Source organism: Neoarius graeffei, chromosome 18, assembly GCF_027579695.1.
Source record: "Neoarius graeffei isolate fNeoGra1 chromosome 18, fNeoGra1.pri, whole genome shotgun sequence".
Taxonomy (NCBI): Eukaryota; Metazoa; Chordata; class Actinopteri; order Siluriformes; family Ariidae; genus Neoarius; species Neoarius graeffei.
The window spans coordinates 5,181,494-5,206,607 of NC_083586.1; the positions used below are offsets into that span (position 1 = coordinate 5,181,494).

The window sequence follows — 25,114 nt, forward strand, 5'->3', positions numbered from 1 at the left end:
CCCCTCCCTCCTGTGAGTGTGTGAGAGAGCGAGCATCCCCTCCCTCCTGTGTGAGAGCGAGCATCCCCTCCCTCCTGTGTGTGAGAGAGCGAGCAGCCCCTCCCTCCTGTGTGAGTGTGAGAGCGAGCATACCCTCCCTCCTGTGTGAGTGCGAGCATACCCGCCCTCCTGTGTGAGTGTGAGAGCGAGCAGCCCCTCTCTCCTGTGTGAGCGTGAGAGCTAGCAGCCCCTCCCTCCTGTGTGAGTGTGAGAGCGAGCAGCCCCTCCCTCCTGTACGAGTGTGAGAGCGAGCAGCCCCTCCCTCCTGTGTGAGTGCGAGCGAGCATCTCCTCCCTCCTGTGTGTGCGCGCGTGAGAGAGCGAGCATACCCTCCCTCCTGTGTGTGTGCGCGTGAGAGAGCGAGCATACCCTCCCTCCTGTGTGTGTGAGAGAGGGCGAGCATCCCCGCCCTCCTGTGTGTGTGTGTGTGTGTGTGTGTGTGTGTGTGTGAGAGCGAGCAGCCCCGCCCTCCTGTGTGTGTGTGTGTGTGTGTGTGTGTGTGTGTGTGTGTGAGAGAGAGAGAGAGCAGCCCCTCCCCCACCCGCACGCTGAGCACAGAGACACAGAGAGGCTGTGCCACAGAGTGGTAGCCCACACAGAGTGTTTTTACACCATGCTGGGGCAATACGCATAGCATACATGTGAGAAATTATTGACGAAACAAAACATGGGTCAGTTTAGGAGCACTGAGAAAAACCGTGGCTTTGACGATCCCAAAATTGTCTTGTCTGAGATCGCGATTTTCGGTCGAAAACGATTGATCGTTCAGCCCTACTGTGAGCCTTTAACAAAAGAATTATCCGGAGCCGCCTTTTGTTAAATGGATCCCAGTGACATCACACTGCCAAATACGCTTATCGTTATTATTTGAAATTATGCTACATTTGACACTTAAATTCTCTTCATGAATGTGTTTATAAGTACATAATCTTTCTGCAAACCAAAACTAATGAATTAAGTTTTCTACTCCTTTAAAGCAGATTAATTCTCCTTGGCTGATGTGGATCAAATGGCCCTTTTCCACTACCCTTTTTCAGCTCACTTCAGCTCGCTTCAGCTCACTTCAGCCCGACACGGCTCACGTTTCGACGACCTCAGAACAGCACGACTCAGCTCGCTTCAGCCCTGCTCAGCACCCAAAACTCGCACGGTTTTGGAGTAGGGCTGAAGCGAGCCAAACCGAGTCGAGTGGGGCTGGGGGCGTGAGGAGACACTCCCCTGTGCACTGATTGGTGAGGAGGAGTGTCCTCACATGCCCACACACGCCCCGCGAGCACACTGGGATCTGTAAACACCGTAAATCCGGAAGAAGAAGAATTACGAATTACGAGAATTTCTGAAGCCTTATGCACCTCGCCTCATCTATACGCTCTTGCCAGTGAGAAAAAACGTTGGCGTTGTCGGTGACAACAAGCCACAGCACCAAGACCAGCAACACTAACGACTCCATGTCCTCCATGTTTATTGTTTACTATTCGGGTCGTGAGACTACCGCTTAAAAGATCACTGATGTCACTGTTTGCGCCGCCTAACGACATCACGTGACGTCCACCCACTTTCGCTAACTCCACCCAATGTGTCCACCCACTTCCAGCCAGCACGGTTCAGCGCGGTTGTAGTCGAAATGCAACTCCAACAGCCCCACTCAGCCCAACTCAGCACGGCACGGCTCAGCCCAACTCAGCCGCGTTGGTAGTGGAAAAGCGGCAAAATTGTCCAGCGAGTCTTCTCCGCGCTTACTAAAGTCAGTCGGCTTTGGCCGTCTGGTCAGGGACGACATCGACAGCCAACGAGATCGCTTATAACAAATCGGAAAATTCCGGGATGTCTGACGTTTTCTTTCAATATTTTTTATTGGACGGTTTGAACACGTGATCTTGACGTAGCCAACAGATTAGTTTGTTTACATCATACCACGCGGACATATTACTTTGACAGAATCAACACGGACATTGGGAAAAAAAGACCGCTTGTTTAACACAAATATCAATCAGTATGTAAATGGATCTGTTATTTACTCTCCGATGTATCTAGTTACTTGTGGGTAGGAAATTTAACGCACCGGTATAAATCTAAGCGTATCGGATTTTAACTAAAGCGACTGAGTGTATCGGGCCCGACACGCTAAAACGCTTTGGGGAAACCCATGCATATCATGAACCAATTCACCAATTATAACCCTTTACGCGCATATGATCATATTTAAATGTTCATTTGCGTGAAAAAAAAATATTAAATTATAAATTAAAGCCGCAAGCGGCCTCGACGGGCCCTCGCGCCAGCGGCCAAGGGGGGCGAGGGGCATGCGTCCCCGCGACATACCTTCCACAGCTTCTTTGGCAAGAGACATTACTCCCACAATGGTGACAAAGCACAGAATTGGACACAGAGTACACGGTGCGCTGAGATGTTGTCATGGACAGAACATTTTATGCCATGGCTTCCCAACCAAATTAATGTATTTACCTCATCAGTCACCAAGCTATAGCTACATAGGATTGTCTTCTGTTAGACATCTATTAGTCTGTATGTAACGCTACAACACTTGCTCCCGACTGCCTACCCATTCCCCACAAGTCATGTGTGTTTAAGGCAACCAAAACAACATACTCCTGGTGCCTCATGATTGTAAACACCTCTCCTGCAACTGCTACAGTGCAATGAGCGCCCCCAGTGGTCCACAAGTCATGTGTGTTTAAGGCAACCAAAACAACATACTCCTGGTGCCTCATGATTGTAAACACCTCTCCTGCAACTGCTACAGCGCAATGAGCGCCCCCAGTGGTGAAAGTTCACCAAATTTGGTATACATGTCAAGGGACCTATGAAGAGTTGTTTTGTAAAGTTTGATCAAGTTTGACCAATCAGAAGCCGAGATATAAATTGTTGCCTGAAAACAGCGCCCCCAGTGGCAAAAGTTCACAAAATTTGGCACATATGTCAGGTGACCTGTTAAGAGTGTGCGTATCAAGTTTGATCAAGATTGAGAAAATAGAAGATGAGATATTGATTTTTGAAGAATAAATTTTTTGGTTTCTCCCATGTCAGTAGGTGGCGCTATGCTACAACACTTGCTCCCGACTGCCTACCCATTCCCCACAAGTCATGTGTGTTTAAGGCAACCAAAACAACATACTCCTGGTGCCTCATGATTGTAAACACCTCTCCTGCAACTGCTACAGTGCAATGAGCGCCCCCAGTGGTCCACAAGTCATGTGTGTTTAAGGCAACCAAAACAACATACTCCTGGTGCCTCATGATTGTAAACACCTCTCCTGCAACTGCTACAGCGCAATGAGCGCCCCCCAGTGGTGAAAGTTCACCAAATTTGGTATACATGTCAAGGGACCTATGAAGAGTTGTTTCGTAAAGTTTGATCAAGTTTGACCAATCAGAAGCCGAGATATAAATTGTTGCCTGAAAACAGCGCCCCCAGTGGCAAAAGTTCACAAAATTTGGCACATATGTCAGGTGACCTGTAAAGAGTGTGCGTATCAAGTTTGATCAAGATTGAGAAAATAGAAGATGAGATATTGATTTTTGAAGAATAAATTTTTTGGTTTCTCCCATGTCAGTAGGTGGCGCTATGCTACAACACTTGCTCCCGACTGCCTACCCATTCCCCACAAGTGATGTGTGTTAAAGGCAACCAAAACAACATACTCCTGGTGCCTCATGATTGTAAACACCTCTCCTGCAACTGCTACAGCGCAATGAGCGCCCCCAGTGGTGAAAGTTCACCAAATTTGGTATACATGTCAAGGGACCTATGAAGAGTTGTTTTGTAAAGGTTGATCAAGTTTGACCAATCAGAAGCCGAGATATAAATTGTTGCCTGAAAACAGCGCCCCCAGTGGCAAAAGTTCACAAAATTTGGCACATATGTCAGGTGACCTGTAAAGAGTGTGCGTATCAAGTTTGATCAAGATTGAGAAAATAGAAGATGAGATATTGATTTTTGAAGAATAAATTTTTTGGTTTCTCCCATGTCAGTAGGTGGCGCTATGCTACAACACTTGCTCCCGACTGCCTACCCATTCCCCACAAGTGATGTGTGTTAAAGGCAACCAAAACAACATACTCCTGGTGCCTCATGATTGTAAACACCTCTCCTGCAACTGCTACAGCGCAATGAGCGCCCCCAGTGGTGAAAGTTCACCAAATTTGGTATACATGTCAAGGGACCTATGAAGAGTTGTTTTGTAAAGGTTGATCAAGTTTGACCAATCAGAAGCCGAGATATAAATTGTTGCCTGAAAACAGCGCCCCCAGTGGCAAAAGTTCACAAAATTTGGCACATATGTCAGGTGACCTGTTAAGAGTGTGCGTATCAAGTTTGATCAAGATTGAGAAAATAGAAGATGAGATATTGATTTTTGAAGAATAAATTTTTTGGTTTCTCCCATGTCAGTAGGTGGTGCTATGCTACAACACTTGCTCCCGACTGCCTACCCATTCCCCACAAGTCATGTGTGTTTAAGGCAACCAAAACAACATACTCCTGGTGCCTCATGATTGTAAACACCTCTCCTGCAACTGCTACAGTGCAATGAGCGCCCCCAGTGGTCCACAAGACGTGTGTTTAAGGCAACCAAAACAACATACTCCTGGTGCCTCATGATTGTAAACACCTCTCCTGCAACTGCTACAGCGCAATGAGCGCCCCCAGTGGTGAAAGTTCACCAAATTTGGTATACATGTCAAGGGACCTATGAAGAGTTGTTTTGTAAAGTTTGATCAAGTTTGACCAATCAGAAGCCGAGATATAAATTGTTGCCTGAAAACAGCGCCCCCAGTGGCAAAAGTTCACAAAATTTGGCAGATATGTCACGTGACCTGTTAAGAGTGTGCGTATCAAGTTTGATCAAGATTGAGAAAATAGAAGATGAGATATTGATTTTTGAAGAATAAATTTTTTGGTTTCTCCCATGTCAGTAGGTGGCGCTATGCTGCACATGAGCGATTATGAGTTGGAAAAATAAGTGTCTACAACAGCAACGTACTATCACAAGGTAGTGGTGTGAAGGAGAAGCATTATGGAATTATTTACCAAAAACCTGTTTTGGAGCAATTGCGTTGGCCAAAAACAGCGCCCCCCATGGACGAAAATTCCCAAAATGTGGTATACATGACATGGGAGGTAGTAAGAGGGTGGCCGTGAAGTTTGACCAAATTTGAGGAAAGGTTGGATTTTTTGCCCAAAAATAGCGCCCCCAGTGGCGAAATATCACAGAAATTGGGTAACATGTCAGATGCCCAATGAGTGATTTGCTTGTGAAGTATGAGCAGTTTTGAGCAATTTGAAGATATGTTATGAATTTTTAAGCATGTAAAATTTTGCATTGAAAATTGATTGACGTATAACTTCTGAACGGTTTATTCTACGTGAAACTTATTTAGGAACTTTTGTCAGCCATGTCTGTAGATGATGTGTATCAATTTTGCTGACATTCCTATGAAGGGTCTAGGAGGAGTTGCGCCGTTTTCGTGGCCATGCATTTCGCACAAAAGTGAAATTACCTTACTTCCTGTTGGGCGTGGCTAATGCATTGGCATTACATTTTTGTCCGGCTTAGTGAGATACATATGCGTACCAAATGGCATGCCACTACTACAAACTACATGGCAACCAGGCACCTTAATGCGGGAGGCCAAAATCACAATGAGTTAGGGGGCGCTATAGAGGCCCTGAGGCCCGCCTGGATCTGGGCTTCTGGTTCTCAGTAGCGGTGGGAGTCTAAGAAAAAGGAGCCAAATTTCGTGCGATGTCGACCATGGCAAGCGCCCCAAAAAGGGTCTTGTAAAGAGTTTGCTTGCCAATTTTGACAAATCAGAAGCTGCAATATCATTTCTGCCATAACCCGCACCCCCAGGGGCGAAAGTGCACAAAATTTGGCGTACATGTCAGGTGAGCTATGAAGAGTTTGCGTATGAAGTTTGATGACAATTGAGTAAACAGAAGATGAGATATAGATTTTTGAAGAATAAATTTTTTGGTTTTTCCCATGTCAGTAGGTGGCGCTATGCTGTACATGAGTGATTATGAGATGGAAAAATAAGTGTCCACAACAGCAACGCACTATCACAAGGTAGTGGTGTAAAGGAAAAGCATTATGGAATAATTTACCAAAAACCCGTTTTGGAGAAACTGCGTCGGCCAAAAACAGCGCCCCCCATGGACGAAAATTCCCAAAATGTGGTATACATGACATGGGAGGTAGTAAGAGGGTGGCCGTGAAGTTTGACCAAATTTGAGGAAAGATTGGATTTTTTGCCCAAAAATAGCGCCCCCAGTGGCGAAATATCACAGAAATTGGGTAACATGTCAGAAGCCCAATGAGTGATTAGCGTGTGAAGTATGAGCAGTGTTGAGCAATGAGAAGATTTGTTATGAATTTTTTAGCATGTAAAATTTTGAAGTGAAAATTGATTGACGTATAACTTCTGAACGGTTTATCCTACGTGAAACGTATTTAGTAACTTTTGTCAGCCATGTCTGTAGATGATGTGTATCAATTTTGGTGACATTCCTATGAACGGTCTAGGAGGAGTTGCGCCGTCTTCGTGGCCATGCATTTCAGACAAAAGTGAAATTACCTCACTTCCTGTTGGGCGTGGCTAATGCATTGGCATTACATTTTTGTCCGGCTTAGTGAGATACATAGGCATACCAAATGGCATGCCACTACTACAAACTATATGGCAACCAGGCACCTTAATGCGGGAGGCCAAAATCACAACGACTTAGGGGGCGCTATAGAGGCCCTGAGCCCCAGCCAAGTGTGGGCTTTTGGTTCTGAGTAGCGGTGGCAATTCTCGGAAGTGGCGCCAAATTTCGCGCGTTTTCGCCCATGGCAAGCGCCCCGAAAATGGCCCAACAGCGGAGAAAAATAAAGAAGAAGAATAATAATAGTGAACTCTTACAAGAACAATAGGGCCTTCGCCCTATAGGGCTCGGGCCCTAATAATAGTGAACTCTTACAAGAACAATAGGGCCTTCGCCCATAGGGCTCGGGCCCTAATTATTACCCTACGTGTGCTGTGATCGGTTGACTGGTTTGTGGGCTATAATCCATGTACGACCAGACTGAGTGGAATAACTTTTATTCTACCCACAGTCACTGGATTTTGAGAAACGGAGCGTTTTTTTTTTTAGCAAATTCAATAAATAAAAACTTCATACAAAACGTCCGACGAAATCATTTCCGCTTAGAATGTAAACAAAACGGAGAAATGACAGGAGCGATTTGCGAAAAATGCTTTATCTTGAAAAATAACGAAAGATATGTTCTGACCATGAAATACTTTTATTCTATATTATGTTACACTTTTTTTTGGTGTTTTGTTTTCAAGTGGTTTGTAATTCGTCCTCGGTTGGTTCAGCAACACGCGCCGCCATTTTTTTCCCCTCTACTCACGGTGTAGAGGCTTGTTCTTAGTGAGACCTTGAGAAAAGTGCTATAGCTTACACTGATGAAGTCTCTGACCCAAGGTAACTGTTTCCACTCTCAATGTCCATGCGCCTGGTAATAAATCCACTTGAAACGTCTTGAAAGTTGAACTTTAATCCTCTGTTTAACAATTACAAAGGTTCTAAGATGCAGAGAGTCAGATAAGAAAAACTGTTCGCTTCCACGGCTTCTCGAGATCTACCCTGAGAAGCGCAAGACCGTTCTTATATCGCTGAATGAATTCTAATTCTAATTCTTGGGAAGCATGAGACAGTTATATCCTTGTCGTAAAGATAAAATTTATCTTATTTGGTTAATCGGTGTTGTAATTCGTTCGTATATGGTCATGTGACGCATGCCTCGTCAAACTGAAAATGGGGGAAGAGATCCCGTTGTTTCAGGAAGTACGGTAATTAACCACGCTGTACACTGGAACGTGATGTGATGCGTGATGGTGAACACCTGATGTAGTGAGTTTAAAGGGTCACTCAGTGCGCTCTACACTTCCTGGTGGACAGAACAGAAATGTGAACCCCGAATCGTTTAAACAGTCAGTCGCTTTTGCTCCAGCTTGTGCTTTTCCGTACCAAATAAACCTTGGTGGCCGTCTGCAGGGAGTAATAGAGCCGCTTGATGAAGGGGTTTTTACTGGGGGCCAGAGCGTCTCTCTCCGCCCGCATCTGATCGCTCATGTTCTTATCCACTATGTCCGCTTTCTTCACCACCTGCACACAGATCATTTACAAATCAATCAATCAATCAATCAATCAATCAGTGCGCATGACAGCGAGGGTTATCATCAGGGGTCATTATTTATACAACCAGACGGTTTACACGCATAACAAAACCCAGGAACCAATTAATAACAAGAAAGTAGTATTTTATTAAAATGAACTGAATAACATCCCCTGTGAATTAAAAAAAAGTTATTTTTTGTGTGATTTATATACTTATGTACATTTAAAACTGTCGTTATGCATACTGTACAGTGACATAATTCATAATGCATATAATTATGCGGAATATTCCCGAAATCTTCCAGCGTGAGTGCAGAAATGAAGGAAACTTTCACGATTTTCCAGGTTTACAGATTTTCCAAAGCTGCACGTGACTGGAGTAAAGTTCCAACTCGTCCCTGTCCTACAGGAACCCTGAATCCCGAAGAAACGGCAACTTTAAAGAATACAGAGATCGTGGCCATCTTTTTAACGCTGACTTCAATCATACATCAGCACAAAGGACTGAGTGGAGATTATCGGAAAGAGAAAATCCCAATTACGGCACGCGAAAAAGCTGATGCCAGTTTAGTAAACCGTAGCAGGGCATTATACTGATAATGTGAATTATACTCGTAAATAAGCTTAAAATGAAAATTTTAATTCAAGTAAGCATACGAAACTTCTGTTTAAGAAATACACAAATGCGCCATGTTGCATTTTACAGTTTTAATACTGTAAAATGTTTTCCTTTAGTCAGTTGCACATACAGTACGTTAAAGCAAGACATGTTTATTTGGCCATTTTACAGGATTTATGGCATCGTGCATGTTTTAGGAGGATAAAACTCAGGCGTCCGCACAATATATATATATGTTATTTACCAGCTGGGAGGTCCGTATGGTGAAATACTGTGACTGAGGTCTTGAAAGTACTGAGCGAGGCCCTCTGGGCCGAGGTCAGTATTCAAGGCCGAGGTCACGGTATTTCACCATACGGACCAACCTTAAGATGGTAAATAATATATTTATTTTTTTCTTTACCAAATTCTAACAGAAAACGAGAGCGCCCGAAAGGGAAAACCGAGCTGAGCTGCCATTTTGAATCCTCATTCACGGCTGTAATGCGAATGGCCTCCTCCTCAGTATACAAGTGCACTTCCATGGCAGGAAAAAAAAAAAAAAAAAAAACTACATTTTGCCACCTATGTAGTCCCCTATTTATACAAAATTGAGTCATTCAGGATTCAGCCATGTTTTTGCTCGCCGTTAGCAAGTTAGAGGTTTTTAGCTTTCTCCTGAAATGTTTTTTTATTTCTTCTACCTCAGGGTAGTAAAACTCGCTTTCGCTGTGAACACTGTCGTTATCGCTATCCATGCTGTAAAATTAATGCTATTCTCCTGAGAAATGCTGGAAAAAAATTATAAGACTTTTGATAATCTTATAAATCTTATTTAAAAAAAAAGATAAAATGTTGACAAAAAAATGAAATGCTACCATGTTTGTTGTTGTGAACGAGCGAGTCGCCAGAGGTCCATAACCGGGGTCTGTAACTGGGGTCCATACTGTAGGATACGGACCCGCTCGCCAGCCAATCAGAACGCAGGATTTGATGGAAACCGCACCGCGAAAAAAATAAAACATGATAATGGTTCAATATTTGACAACAGCACAGAATCCGATATGGGTTTAGTATCTTCTGATCGGCCAGCTTTGTTTAGAATCTGAGAAAGACCTATTTTTAAAGAATGCTGCTGTCATCCTAATTAATGACGGAAATGTTACACTTTCAGAGACAGATGCTAACAACTCCCCTGTGTAGGGCTGAACGATTTTAAGAAAAAATTGAATTGCGATTTTTCTGGCAGATATTGCGATTTTGATTTCAACCACGATATTTTTCTTTAAATCAAGTTTCAGTGCAAATTAATTAATACAATGAATTCCATAAAGCTAATGCAAGAATGAAAACTGAGGTCAACAGATTTCAAATGTAGGCCTGTTTATTAACATTGAGTGCCTGAGGAACAAGTTATAAGAACTTAAAATAAAAATAAAAATAAAAAGAGAGCCATCTTTCTTAAGTAAACTTTTGCTTTTTACTTTTCCCATCTACAACATATCAGACACAAAAAAAGGTTGATCAATGGCTCAGCAGCATCAAAATATTGCACTTTTGTAAAAGAATGTACATAAGCATTATAAATTATAACTAGAGACGACAATTCTCCTGTGGGAAATTGAGAGAGTGATGCAGTGCGCGCAGCAGTCGCTATTGCAGGAGCTGAGCTGTACTGTGTGAATGTGTGACTTGCCATGAAGCTACAAGCCTGAGTCTCTGAGAGCGAGCAGCCCCTCCCTCCTGTGTGTGCGCGCGTGTGTGTGTGAGAGAGAGAGAGCAACCCCTCCCTCCTGTCTGTGTGTGTGTGTGTGTGTGTGTGTGTGTGTGTGTGTGTGTGAGAGAGAGAGAGAGCAAGCAGACCCTCCCTCCTGTGTGTGTGTGTGTGTGTGTGTGTGTGTGTGTGTGTGTGTGTGTGTGTGTGTGTGTGAGAGAAATGCCGCTTTTCCACTACAAACGCGGCTGAGTTGGGCTGAGCCGTGCCATGCTGAGTCGGGCTGAGCGGGGCTGTTGGAGTTGCATTTCGACTACAACCGCGCTGAACCGTGCTGGCTGGAAGTGGGTGGACACATTGGGTGGAGTTAGCGAAAGTGGGTGGACGTCAGGTGATGTCGTTAAGCAGCGCAAACAGTGACATCAGTGAGCTTTTAAGCGGTAGTCTCACGACCCGAATAGTAAACAATAAACATGGAGGACATGGAGTCGTTAGTGTTGCTGGTCTTGGTGCTGTGGCTTGTTGTCACCGACAACGCGGACAGATACTGGCAAGAGCGTATAGATGAGGCGAGGCGCATAAGGCTTCAGAAATTCTCGTAATTCGTAATTATTCTCCTTCCGGGTTTGCAGTGTTTACAGATCCCAGCGTGCTCGCGGGGCGTGTGTGGGCATGTGAGGACACTCCTCCTCACCAATCAGTGCACAGGGGAGTGTCTGCTCACGCCCCCAGCCTCACTCGGCTCGGTTTGGCTCGCTTCAGCCCCACTCCAAAACGGTGCGAGTTTTAGGGGCTAAGCAGGGCTGAAGCAAGCTGAGTCGTGCTGGTTTTTGGTAGTCGAAACGCGAGCCGTGTCGGGCTGAAGTGAGCTGAAAAAGGGTAGTGGAAAAGGGCCTAAAGAGTGAGCAGCCCCTCCCTCCTGTGTGTGTGAAAGAGCGAGCAGCCCCTCCCTCCTGTGTGTGTGTGAGAGAGTGAAAGAGCGAGCAGCCCCTCCCTCCTGTGTGTGTGAGAGAGCGAGCAGCCCCTCCCTCCTGTGTGTGTGTGTGTGTGTGTGTGTGTGTGTGTGAGAGAGAGAGTGAGAGAGAGAGAGCGAGCAGCCCCTCCCTCCTGTGTGTGAGAGAGCAAGCAGCCCCTCCCTCCTGTGTGTGAGAGAGCAAGCAGTCCCTCCCTCCTGTGTGTGTGTGTGTGTGTGAGAAAGATCGAGCAGCCCCTCCCTCCTGTGTGTGTGTGAGAGAGAAAGAGCGAGCAGCCCCTCCCTCCTGTGTGTGTGAGAAAGAGCGAGCAGCCCCTCCCTCCTGTGTGAGAGAGAGCGAGCAACCCCTCCCTCCTGTGTGAGAGAGAGCGAGCAACCCCTCCCTCCTGTGTGAGAGAGAGCGAGCAACCCCTCCCTCCTGTGTGTGTGTATGAGAGAGCGAGCAGCCCCTCCCTCCTGTGTGTGTGTGAGAGAGTGAGAGAGAGCGAGCAGCCCCTCCCTCCTGTGTGTGTGTGAGACAGCAAGCAGCCCTTCCCTCCTGTGTGTGTGAGAGAAAGAGCGAGCAGCCCCTCCCTCCTGTGTGTGAGAAAGAGCGAGCAGCCCCTCCCTCCTGTGTGTGTGTGTGTGTGTGTGTGTGAGAAAGAGTGAGCAGCCCCTCCCTCCTGTGTGTGTGTGTGTGTGTGTGTGTGTGAGAGAGAGAGAAAGAGTGAGCAGCCCCTCCCTCCTGTGTGTGTGTGTGTGTGTGTGTGTGTGTGTGTGTGTGTGTGAGAGAGAGAGAGAGAGAGAGAGAGAGCAGCCCCTCCCTCCTGTGTGTGTGTGTGTGTGTGTGTGTGAGAGAGAGAGAGAGAGAGAGAGAGAGCAGCCCCTCCCTCCTGTGTGTGTGTGTGTGTGTGTGTGTGAGAGAGAGAGAGAGAGAGAGCAGCCCCTCCCTCCTGTGTGTGTGTGTGTGTGTGTGTGTGTGTGAGAGAGAGAGAGAGAGAGAGCAGCCCCTCCCTCCTGTGTGTGTGTGTGTGTGTGTGTGTGTGTGTGTGTGTGTGTGTGTGTGTGAGAGAGAGAGAGAGAGAGAGAGAGAGAGAGCAGCCCCTCCCTCCTGTGTGTGTGTGTGTGTGTGTGTGTGTGTGTGTGTGTGTGTGTGTGAGAGAGAGAGAGAGAGAGAGAGAGAGAGAGAGAGAGAGAGAGAGAGAGAGAGAGCAGACCCTCCCTCCTGTGTGTGTGTGTGTGAGAGAGAGAGAGAGAGAGAGAGCAGCCCCTCCCTCCTGTGTGTGTGTGTGAGCGAGCAGCCCCTCCCTCCTGTGTGTGTGTGAGAGAGAGAGCAGCCCCTCCCTCCTGTATGTGTGTGTGTGTGTGTGTGTGTGTGTGTGTGTGTGTGAGAGAGAGAGAGAGAGAGAGCAGCCCCTCCCTCCTGTGTGTGTGTGTGTGTGTGTGTGTGTGTGTGTGAGAGAGAGAGCGAGCAGCCCCCCCCACCCGCGCGCTGAGCACAGAGACACAGAGAGGCTGTGACACAGAGTGGTAGCTGACAGAGTGTTTTTACACCATGCTGGAGCAACACGAAGAGTATACATGTGTGAAATTATTGACGAAACAAAACATGGGTCAATTTAGGAGCACTGAGAAAAACCGCGGCTTTGACAATCCCAAAATTGTGTTGTCCGAGATCGCGATTTTCGGTCGAAAATGATAGATCGTTCAACCCTACTGCACCCTCTTTCAATACGGGCTTATAGCCAACACTCCTCAACAGATCAGAGGTTTCGTACGAGTCTTCATTTAAATGTGCAGAGCAGAGGAGAGACCACTGAGTAGGCGCCCAATGTGCCCATGAACTTCTCACAAAACGCCTCCAAATCTTTGCAGTTTGAACATTCTTCGGCCATGAATGTAACGTAAATCCAGCTTCTGTCATACTGCTGCACCAGCCAGCAACATATCTATGTGGCATGGCAATAAATTAGCTCAAAATGGAGGATCAGAGTTGCAGTCAGCTCTGTGTTTTAGTATAGCGGAAATGGTGACGAGACCGATGGACTTCCTCAGGGCTCGACATTAACGGTTGTCCGCTTGTCTGGGACAAGTGATACTTGATGTCGGACAAGTTCATCGTCTCAGTTACTTGTCCAATTGGACAAGTGCCAAAATACGCAGATATTCGGGTTACATATCAAATTTATCAGTTTATTCACACGATTTCCGAAGCATCTCACTCGACATATTGTTTTGATGAATCACCGGATGTTTCTCTTCAGAAAGAGCGATGGGCGCATGCGCAATATTCCGCTCGCAAAACCGACCAATACCGCTTCGTGTATTTGAGCTGAAAAGTAAACGGTCATTTACCAGACCCTCCAGGATTTCGCGATTTGCAACTTCAACGCAAATTTAACCAATCCCCGTGAATTCAGGGCGGTGTTGCAATTATATCCAATCACCGCAACTTTCCCGCAAATTTGACCAATCGTTGGCATCGTCTTGAGGTGATGTCGACAAACTACCTTCCGCCTTACTTCCGTGTTTCCGTTCAAGAGAAGCAGCATGTGCGAGTCAGTGTTTATATAGGCTTAAATTCTGTTACTGAAAGTGTTATGTTTACAGTGAAGGACTGTGCGCACTTTACATTATTTTTTTTTTTTTACTTAATACAAGAAATTAATGGATGCCAACATTTTTGCCAAAATGGTATTTTATTTTCCATTGTTTAGGCAGCTTCAGCATCATACTGTGAGATTCTGTTCAAATTGTTTTTTTTTCTTCTATGAAGCCTGAGCCATTTATTTTATTAGTTTATAATTATTGCTTAATTTAGTCTTCAGGAGAGACTGCCTGCACACAGTAGTAGTATTCATAGTTTTTTTTCTTACATGAAAGCTGAGGCATTTATATTTTAAGGTAACTTCATGTTGTGCTGTGAGGTTCTCTGCACTTTAACTTTTGAACCAACAGGTGCATTTGGATAAGTAAAGCCTATTTTTCTGCATTTTTGTAGTCCTGGTAATCTTTTATATTGGTAAAGTTGTTTATAGGACCATTTCTCAGTGTTTTTGTTTTTTTTATCAATAGTTTTTCAGTAATAACTTAATATTTAACATATCACTCAATTTTAATCACAAAAAGAGAAAATCGCAACAATTTCTCGCAACTTTCACTTCCTCCCGCAATGTAATTGCAAGAAAAACCTAAAAACCACCGCAACTTTCATCGCAACCATTAAATACCATACAGGAGCCACAATGAATAATTAGACAACAATTAATCAGTGGAGGATATATATACACAAAGTTAATAATTTAAAAATATACTGTATAATTTTAATTTTCTGGTTTTTAATTTCTCATAAATAAATTAATGATTGATGGAGTCCAATTTTTTTCTCCAGTGAATAGATCGTGTTAAAGTAATTCTGGTGAAATTAGTTTATTACAAATAGTTTTTGTGGTTTTTTTTTTTCTTCAGACAAGTCAACTTCACATTCGGACAAGTACATTTCCTTTCAACTTGCCCGACAGGACAAGTGGTTTCAAAAGTTAATGTAGAGCCCTGCTTCCTGTTGTGACGTTACAGATGTCAAGGTCATTCACTCAGACCACTACCTATATAAAATCACTTTAATTGTAAAAATTACTATATTACATTTATTGTTAACGCTTAAAACTATTCCTGTGCCATTCTTGAGGTCTCAAGGCATTTATAAACAAAAATGAGGCCATGGCTCTGCGTATATGCTTTAACCATTAGGTGACAATGGGCAAACCTAACAATTTGCCTCTCTCATTCTCTCTCTGTCGAGTTACATGTCACTCCTGAGATACCAGTGATGCTGAACTCTCCTGCTCTTTGGACCTGCCTGATCCATCCTGATGCCCTGCTTCTGGCTGGAGTTCTCATCACTTCACATCTGCAAGGATGACCCCATATGTACAGGCCCTGAGCCATCCTGATGACCTACTTCTAGCTGAGGTTCTCATCACTGTTCTCCTATGGAGGATGGATCCATATGGACAGTCAAAACATACACTTTAGGACTGTAGTTGTCATGAACAGCTTTGCACTCAAGTGTCCATCAATGAACAGTTGATAACGTCAACAAAATAGACTTCATGTTAAAAGTCAAATGAATTTCCTGGTTATACAATGGCATTTTTTGACCATATAGGACACACTTTTAGCAGCGAGTTATTTATAATCATGCAATCTGTCATCACCCAAATAAGGAGTTGTTCCCTTTTGACGTTTCTTCCTCATGTCATGTCGGAGTTTTTCCTTGCCACCGTTACCCCAGGTTAGCTCATTAGGGATACATTTATTAAGTCAAGTTTATTTGTATAGTGCTTTTAACAAGAGACATTGTTGCAAAGCAGCTTTACAGAATTTTAATGACTTTAAACATGAGCCAATTTTATCCCTAATGAGCAAGCCTGTTGCGACAGTGGCAAGGAAAAACTCCCTCAGATGACATGAAGAAACCTCAAGAGGAACCAGACTCAAAAGGGAAACCATCCTCAGTTGGGTGATAACAGACAACGTGATAACAGTTTTAACATGAAGTCTGTTTCGTTGATGTTATAAACTCTTCATTGATAGGAGTGCAAAACTGTTCATGACAACTACAGTCCTAAAGTTAGCAAGTCAACTGTAGTCCTCAGCCATAAAAGCATTACTATAAGTGTCCAGAACATCCTCCAAGTGTGACTTTCAACTGTCTGTATGGAGCCATCCTCTACAGGAGCGATGTGATGAGACTCCAACCAGACATAGGGCATCAGGATGGATCAGGTAGGTCCAAGAGGCAGAAGAGAAGAGGTCAGCATCTCAATCTCAGGATTGACATGTAACTCAGAAGAACAGACAGAGTGGGGGGGAGAAAAAGAGAAAGAAAACACAGGTTGTTGGGTATGCCCAATGTCACCTGATGAGTAGGAACAGTATACATTTTGCGCTGAGTGCAAGCAGGGACTCTGGCAAAACTAACTATGACAGCATAACTAAAAGGGGAGAGCCAGAAGGTAACACAGGCATGAGGGTGCCTGGGTACATAAAGCAGCAGCCACTACACCGTCAACAAACTCAAGTGAGCAAGTGAGTGGGGTACTGACAGCATCCAAACATCCCAGTTTACCAAAACACCATGTCTGCAGACCCTCCAGATCTACTCCTTTACCTCAAACACCATTAACAAAACGCTTGACTAAACAGATATTTTTTCAGCCGAGACTTAAACACTGAGACTGGGTCTGATTCCCGAACACTACTCGGAAGGCTGTTCCATAACTGTGGGGCTTTGTAAGAAAATGCTCTGCCCCCTGATGTAGCGCTGCCCTCTGATGTAGCAGAGCCTTTTCTTACAAAGCCCCACAGTTATGGAACAGCCTTCCAAGTGTGAAATGTGAAGTTCACTATCATGAGGTACCAGCAGATAGTCTGCACCTTTTGATCCAAGTAGGCATGGCGGGTCATAAAGGACCAGAAGTTCGCTCAGGTACTGTGGTGCGAGACTATTCAGTGCTTTAAAGGTCAATAGTAGCATTTTATAATCAACACAAAATTTGATTGGGAGCCAATGCAGTGTGGATAAGACAGGGGTGATGTGGTCGTATCTTCTAGTTCTAGGGACTCTTGCTGCTGCATTTTGAATTAACTGGAGGTTTTATATGCACTTATTGGAACATCCAGACAGTAAGGCAGTACAATAATTCAACCTGGAGGTAACAAAAGCATGAACTAGTTTTTCTGCATCGTGCAGTGACATTAAAATTTCTTATCTTAGCAATATTTCTGAGATGAAAGAAAGCTATTCAGGTAATCATCAATATGAATTTCAAATTAAAGACTGGGGTCAATAATCACCTCAAGGTCTTTTACTGCTGCACATGAAGAAACAAAAAGGCAATACAGAGTTACTGTGTAATCAGAAAACCTAATTCTAGCCGCATGTGGTCCGAGTACAAGTACTAGGACCTTGTCAGAGTTAAAGGGGAACTGAAGTCATTTTTAAACTTGCTTTATTTCTTAATTAACATGTTATTCAATTACGTTTTCGGTTTTATTAACCTTATATCGTGACTGGTATTGGCGGATTATATTACACTTATCAGCCTTTTTGGTTTTTAGAAGAAGAAACCTTTATTCGTCACATGCACACTTCAAGCACAGTGAAATTCATCCTCTGCATTTAACCCATCTGAAGCAGCGAACACACACTCAGAGCAGTGGGCAGCCACACCAGAGCGTCCAGGGAGCAGTTAGGGATTCGGTACCTCGCTCAAGGGCACCTCAGCCAAAGGCCGCCGCACGTCAACCTAACTGCATGCCTTTGGACTGTGGGGGAAACCAGAGCACCTGGAGGGAACCCACGCAAACACGGGGAGAACATGCAAACTCCGCACAGAAAGGCCCTCGCCAGCCGCTGGGTTCGAACCCGGAACCTTCTTGCTGTGAGGCGACCGTGCTAACCACTACACCACCGTGCCGCCTTAGCCATGTTGAATGTAGTTTGTATGGTCCACGGCAGGCGTCACTTACGCTATCTGCGCAATCCTCACGAGACTTGTGCGAGACTTCAAACGTGAAGTGTCAGCACCGCCATTTTGAAAACTGTTTACACAGTGGCCAGATCGCCATATTCCAATTTAGATTAATTTCGAGATTTGCCAGCTTCAGTGATGGAGTGTCAGTCCTGCGCGCTGTGACGCATGCACCTGAAGGCATGCCTCAGGCTGTGCGCACCGAGTGGACTCCAGCACGCACGCCAAGAATAAGGTGCACCTGAGCTCAGTTAAGGAACTGTGTGTTTGCCTATTTAAGGACTGCACTGATGCATTTGCATCGCAAAGTATTATGATATGCATTACCAAGCCTTTCTACCTATTGTCTTGATTTCCTGTTTCACGATCCTTGTGCCAGTTTCTCGTTCTTGTCCTCGCTTAGCCTTTGATGTACTATTTGCACCTCAACCGACCTTTTTGTCTGTATTCTCGTTTTTGATCTAGCCTGTCATTTTGGATTGTTTTTTTTTCCTGCACTTTATTAAACTGTATACTTCTGCACATACATCCGCCTCCCTCGCATACGTGACACAGAGATTATTCCATATGACTTCGAACCAACTGCGAAGAGTTGGAAAGACAACAGGATAAGGACTAGTCCGTCGCACTGGTATTTACCTCATTACTGTCGCACAATTAAAACGTGCCAGATCAGGTGGCTGGTGGGTTTTCAAAATAATAAATACATGCATGTTTTTTGTGATAAATACATTTTATACCGAGCACATTTCCCACATAATCGTCACTAAGATTTCAGACAGCACTACAAAATGGCGTCCCCACTACATAGTGTCCTATAAAGTGAGTAGGGAGCGATTTCGGACACAGGGAAAACTTCCGGCTTGATTACGTCAGCATTCGAAGGAGGGAGCACGTCTTTTGACAAGATGTTGATGGCAGATGTTTGTCACTTTGATTTCCGCTGGAAGTTTTACTTCCATCCCACAAAGTTTCGCACAGGTCTCAGTGAATCTCGTTTACAGCCGTTGCTTTGACATATGGACTAATATTACATGGCATATTTCAAACACTCATAACTTGCTATAGCAGTGACAAAATAGCTGTCAGAAATGCATTCCTACATTTTATAAAATGAGAAATAGAATTTTGATAATTAAAAAAAAATTGCCTTCAGTTCCCCTTTAAGCAGAAGGAAATTAATAAGCGTCCAGTGCAGGGTTCTCCACTTTTCAAAAATGAAAGGTGGAGGCGGGGGTTTGCCCCCCTGAAGCTGATGGACTTTGGGCTTTTTGACAGTGAAACTGGCCAATAAATGGATAGGAAATGCTAAATCATTATTAAAATCATTTAACAAAAAATTAACACACTTACTGTACATATCTTTGTCAATGTGAGACTCATTACAGTGACATTTCAGTTGAGACTGATGCACCTGTAAAATTTCTATCGTTTTAACTGTAGAATGCCCTCGTATATCTGTGTCACATAGGTTCTTAAATGTGACAATGATGGACAACGGCCAAAGATAGAACTTTTAATACAAGATGTTTTATTGGGTCCGGGTTCCCACAGTAGCAGCAGAAATTTAACACAAAATAAGTTATAATAAAATAAAAGTTCAAGTAATTATTAAAAAAAAAACCTTTGTCTACAAAACAGAATACTGTATTGCACCATCTTTGCACCACCTGATGACAGGCACATTACAGGACTACTACATAACAGACAGCGCCATGACCCAACTAGTCCACCTCCTTTCAGAGGGCTGGATATAGTGGCCTGTCCCCACCCACTGGAAGATATCAATTACTTTATATTATCAACATCGCATAAACCATACATTTACAGAACAATTTCAGGTCTAAGTGCAGCCAATAATCTCTATAATTCATAAACAAAACACCCAATTACAATAAATGCATACATTTTTTACAATACACATAATTAAATGTTAATTGGGTGGAACTACTACAATCCATGCAAGAGCTGGTACGCGTGCCCGAGACTGGCACTACAAAGCCACCCCGGCCTCCGTAGTTCGGGTCCTTTGACCCAGGAACACAGAAGTCCTGCAGTAAACAAACACAGTGATGCAGCGGGAAAATGCAGCTTTCGCCTACACAATCACAGATACATAAAATAAAAGACCTGAACTTAACCAGTGTGTGTGTGTGCACTGTTATATGATTACTGTAACTGTGTATGGTCAGAAAAGACGATAACGCTACAAACAACCTGCGTGTACACCAGCAAAGTTATTTAGCTGCTGGCTAGCTGCAGCTTGTAGCTTCCAACGTTACTATGTGTCAGTATAGTGTAATGTTGTGCGGTGTAGTGTAACGCAAGGATAGATCTAGATAAGTTACTCTTTTTTTTTTTTGGCCACAGGAAGGGTGGCGGGCCAGAATTATAACGTGGCAGTGCGCCACTTTAAAAGCGCCCATGGAGAACAATGCAGTGTCTAATGTCCTTTACACATTCCTCAATTCTATTAAGCTGGTGTCTCATCTGGTTTTGCAGAAACATACAACTGTGTGTCATCAGCATAACAGTGGAAACTAATACCATGGTTACGAATAATATTACCCAGGAATAACATGCATAAAGAAAAAAGCAGTGGGCCTAAGGGCCTCTGCATGCTCTTGCGACAAGGCTTTCGCAGATAGCTTTTCGCAGACAGCTGTAATTTATCGTTGAGTGGGGAGTAAAAGGCATGCGCAATGTTATTCACTGCCACAACGCAAGGGGGCACGAAGTCGTGAAATCGCTAGGAGTAGTTGGTGGGTGTGGTTAGTGGAGTGTTTATCCTCCGGTTACTTATAATGACTAGAACTGGAGTCGTATAGATGTACGTACTTCCTCACTTCCTCGATCAACCGCTCCTCGTGCTGCTCCATCTTCGCTCGCGTTTTTAAAAACGGTGGTCGTTAAAACAAACCAAACCGGGAAAGTAGGGAAGCGGAAGTGCGTGTACAGCGGATGTAGAGTGGACCAATCAGAGCCCTCGTCTGCGAAGGTGGGGGGGCTACACAGATGCTGTCTGCGACGCCATCTGCGAGGACTGGGTTGTCAGCATAAATTGGCCTTAAGACAGCACCTTGTGGAACACCAAACACCTCAGTATGTCTAGAAAAATCACTATTTACAATCAACACACTGACAGCGATCAGTTAAATAAGAGCTGAGCCAGGAGAGGGCCGGTCCCTTAACTCCCACAACATTTGCTAGTCTATCCAGAAGAAAGGAATGATCAATGGTATCAAATGCTGCACTAAAGTCAAGTAACACAAGCAGCGAGACACAGTCCTGATCAGACGCCAACAGTAGGTCACTTACTACGATGTTTCTCAATCTATGGGCCGTGGACCGGTACCGGTCCGTGAGAAGATTACCGTTGGTCCGCAAGCCTGCCTCTGCACTAGTAGTCAGTATTATAATTTCAAACTACTGGTCACTGTCAATCAGATTATGCAGAAGAGCGATTGGCTGGCTCTGCTCTCAGTGCTTTTGTCACCGTGTGCCACGTAGCGCAAGTCCCGCCCCCCCATTCTAGAATGTTAAGCGTTCCCGCCCACGCGAGGTTGCACATTTGCACTTATTCATTCATTCTGTCCCAAAGTCCAGTCATTCGCGCACACACGCTTTATGAGAGCAATATCATGGCATGTTCAAAGCAAACTACTCTTGACTCTCTTTGGAAAGCGTCCATCTGACAGTGCAGATACACAACATGAGCCAGAGGCAAAAAATATCGCCCATTCACTCGCAATAATGACCCTTCATACATACAATTCGGCTTTATTTCAAGTGATAGTTGTCCCCCGAAACCAATCTGTGTTATCTGCCAAACCATGCTCAGCAACGATGCTATGAAGCCATCCAAATTACACCAGCATTTGGAAACTAAACATTCGCATCTCAAGGATAAATCAGAGGATTTTTTCAGAAGAAAACGTGATGAATTGGCCATCCAAACTAAAGTGTTGAAAAGTAATTTGACCGAGAATGATAAGCTAACAAAGGCATCATACATGATTTCACACCACATTTCCAAATGTCAGGCACCCTTCACAACTGAGGAGAAGCTAATTATGCCTTTGATTGTTAAGTTCAAGTCAACTTTATCATCAATAATGCCATATGTGCAGGACATACAGAGAAATGAATTGTTACTGCTTGTAGTGAGGTGTTGGGTCCGGCTGCTGCAGCCAGAGTAAAAGAGATTCCTCTATTCAAATGACACAATCTGTCCTCAAATTGACGATATGGTGGCAGACATCGAAAGGCAAATTTTAGAAAGGGCGAAGTCATCTGACTGGTTTGCCATTCAATTGGATGAGACCACAGATCTCTCGAACTTGTCTATGCTTCTGGTCTACATCAGATATGCTCATGAGGGCCGGTTTCATGAGGATTTTTTGTTTTGTAAGGTGCTTCCAGGGACCACAACCACTGAAGAAATATTCCGTATGCTTGATGGGTACATCTCTGGGCATGGGTTGATATGGGGGCGTTGCGTCGGTGTCTGCACAGATGGGGCAGCGGCTATAACCGGCAGGCACAACAGAGTTGTTGCTTGAGTAAAACCCATTTCACCATCAGTGCAGGCAACGCACTGTGTTATTCATCGAGAGGTACTTGCCTCTAAACGCCTGTCCACAGAGCTTCATGAAGTTTTAAATCAAGTGGTCAAAATAGTGAACTTCATTAAGGCCAATCCGACAAATTCCCATCTATTTACAGCTCTGTGTGATGAGATGGGTGCAGATCATGTTCATCTGCTCTTGCACTCGGATGTGTGTTGGCTGTCACGGGGTAAAGTGGTGAACAGAGTGTACGAGTTGAGGCATGAGATTGAGGCATTCTTGACAAATAAACGGTCCAATCTTGCCATTAAGTTAACAGAGGTGTGTTTGACATATTCGGCTGTCTGTCGTCTCTGGCTGATGAAGATGTGGAGTTGGGGCAGGTGCCGGCAGTGATTGCGCAACACCTTACTGCATCATGTTGATTCATACTTCCCCTCAAAATCCCATCTCACGGAAAAGCAATGGGTAAGAGATTCGTTCACCAACCCAGAAACAAGAGCTTTGCCACCTGTGGTGCGGGATAAACTTCTGGAGCTTTCGTGCGATGCTGGTCTGCAGTCGAGATTTGGTCGACTTTGTTTGAATTCTGGCTGTCATGCTGCGATGAATATCCCCAGCTGAGTGAGATGGCAGTGAAAATACCGATGCCTTTCCGTTCAACATACCTCTGCGAGACCGCATTTTCACATTTGACAGCCACAAAGACAAAATACCGAAACAGGCTCAACTCAGAAAACAAGCTCCGAGTGGCCTTGTCACTCTGTCTTCCTCGTTTCGACCTGTTAGTGGCGAGAAAGCAGGCACATCCTTCGCATTAGAATGCTGACTTTTCTTTTACCAAATCTCTGTGGGTGACTGGGCCTGTCATTTGAGGTTAAAAGTCAGCACGTAGCCTACGTTCAGTTCACCCTTCTTCATACTGGGACTGTGTAATCAGTCAGTATTAGGGCTACAGTGGGTCTTTAGGTTTCTCAGTTTGAGGTCCCATGTTTCTGGCAGACCTTTTTATAAGTGTGTATATGTTATTGAGGCACTGTTTGGCAGTGCTTCAAGTTCAAAGATGTAGTTTAAAAAAAAAAAATCTAAAACACAAAAGTAAAAAAAAAAAATTCTTGGTTTAATGGTTCTTACGCAAATGGTAATAACAGGTTATTAATAATAATAGTCAAATTACTGGGCCTACATATAATTTGTAATTTGGCAATAATCTCAAAGTCAAAGCACTTCTGTTAGTTTCCCTTGTTTAATAATAGTTTAGGCCTAAGCAGCAATAATAATAATAATAATAATAATAATAGGCCTACTACTACTACTAATAATAATAATAATCATCATAATTTATTGGGCATACCCAACAACCTGTGTTTTCTCTCTCTCTCCCCCCTCCTCCCAAATAGATTAGGGATAGATTAGGGATAAAATTAGCTCGTGTTTTAAGTCGTTCAAATTCTGTAAAGCTGCTTTGCATCAATGTTTATTGTTAAAAGCGCTATACAAATAAACTTGACTTGACTTCAGGTATTGTCTGTTTGAACAGACATGCAGGTAAGGAAGCTAGTATACAAGTTGAGGATTTTGATGTGGAGATTAACGAAAGTAGTTCAATTTCTCTAATGCCCCTTTTCCACCAAAGCAGTTCCAGGGCTGGTTCGGGGCCAGTGCTTAGTTTGGAACCAAGTTTTCTGTTTCCACTAACAAAGAACTGGCTCTGGGGCCAGAAAAATCGGTTCCAGGGTAGCACCAACTCTTTGATGGGCCAGAGGAAAGAACCGCTTACGTCAGCGGAGTTGTTAAGACCAACAACAATAGCAAGACCGCGAAAGGTCGCCATTTTTAAGCAACGAGAAGCAGCAGCTGTACAAACACGAAGTCATCCATTATTGTTGTTGCCGCTTCTTCTTCTCCGTGTTGTTGTTGCTTCAATATTCGTGCCAAGGCTTATGCAAATGCAGCAACGTAACTGACGTATACAGCGAAGTAACTGACGTGGCTCCCCTTAGCACTCCGAGCTATGGAAAAGCAAACTGGTTCTCAGCTGGCTCACAAGTTGAACGAGTTGTGAACCAGCACCAGCCCCGAACCAGCCCTGGAACTGATTTGGTGGAAAAGGGGTATAAGGCAGGGCTCTACATTAACTTTTGAAACCAATTGTCCTGTCGGGCAAGTTGAAAGGAAATTTACTTGTGCGAATGTGAAGTTGGCTTGTCCGAAAAAAAATTTGAGAAAAAAAAAAACTATTTGTAATAAACTAACTTCACCAGAATTACTTTTACACAATCTATTCACTGCAGAAAAAAATTGGACTCCATCAATCATTAATGAGAAATTGAAAACCAGAAAATTAAAATTATACAGTACATTTTCATTTTTAAATTATTAACTTTGAATATATATCCTCCACTGATTAATTGTTGTTGTCTAATTATTCATTGTGGCTCCTGTATGGTATTTAATGGTTGCGATGAAAGTTGCGGTGGTTTTTAGGTTTTTGTTGCGATTACATTGCGGGAGGAAGT

At 44.1% G+C, this 25,114-nt stretch overlaps 1 protein-coding gene across 2 annotated transcripts in view; it reads right to left on the bottom strand.

Annotated features, from left to right (window-relative positions):
• LOC132865861 (zinc finger protein 850-like) overlaps window positions 1–25,114 on the bottom strand; it is a 157,969-nt gene that overhangs the window by 120,147 nt on the left and 12,708 nt on the right. Inside the window, exon 2 of one of the 2 annotated variants that reach the window (XM_060898352.1) lies at window positions 8,078–8,215. The exons of the other annotated variant lie outside the window; for it this stretch is intronic. Within the exon in view, the coding sequence (XP_060754335.1) occupies window positions 8,078–8,182 (105 nt within the window). The 5' untranslated portion in view covers window positions 8,183–8,215. The remainder of the gene's footprint in view (window positions 1–8,077; window positions 8,216–25,114) is intronic. 2 annotated transcript variants of the gene reach the window in all.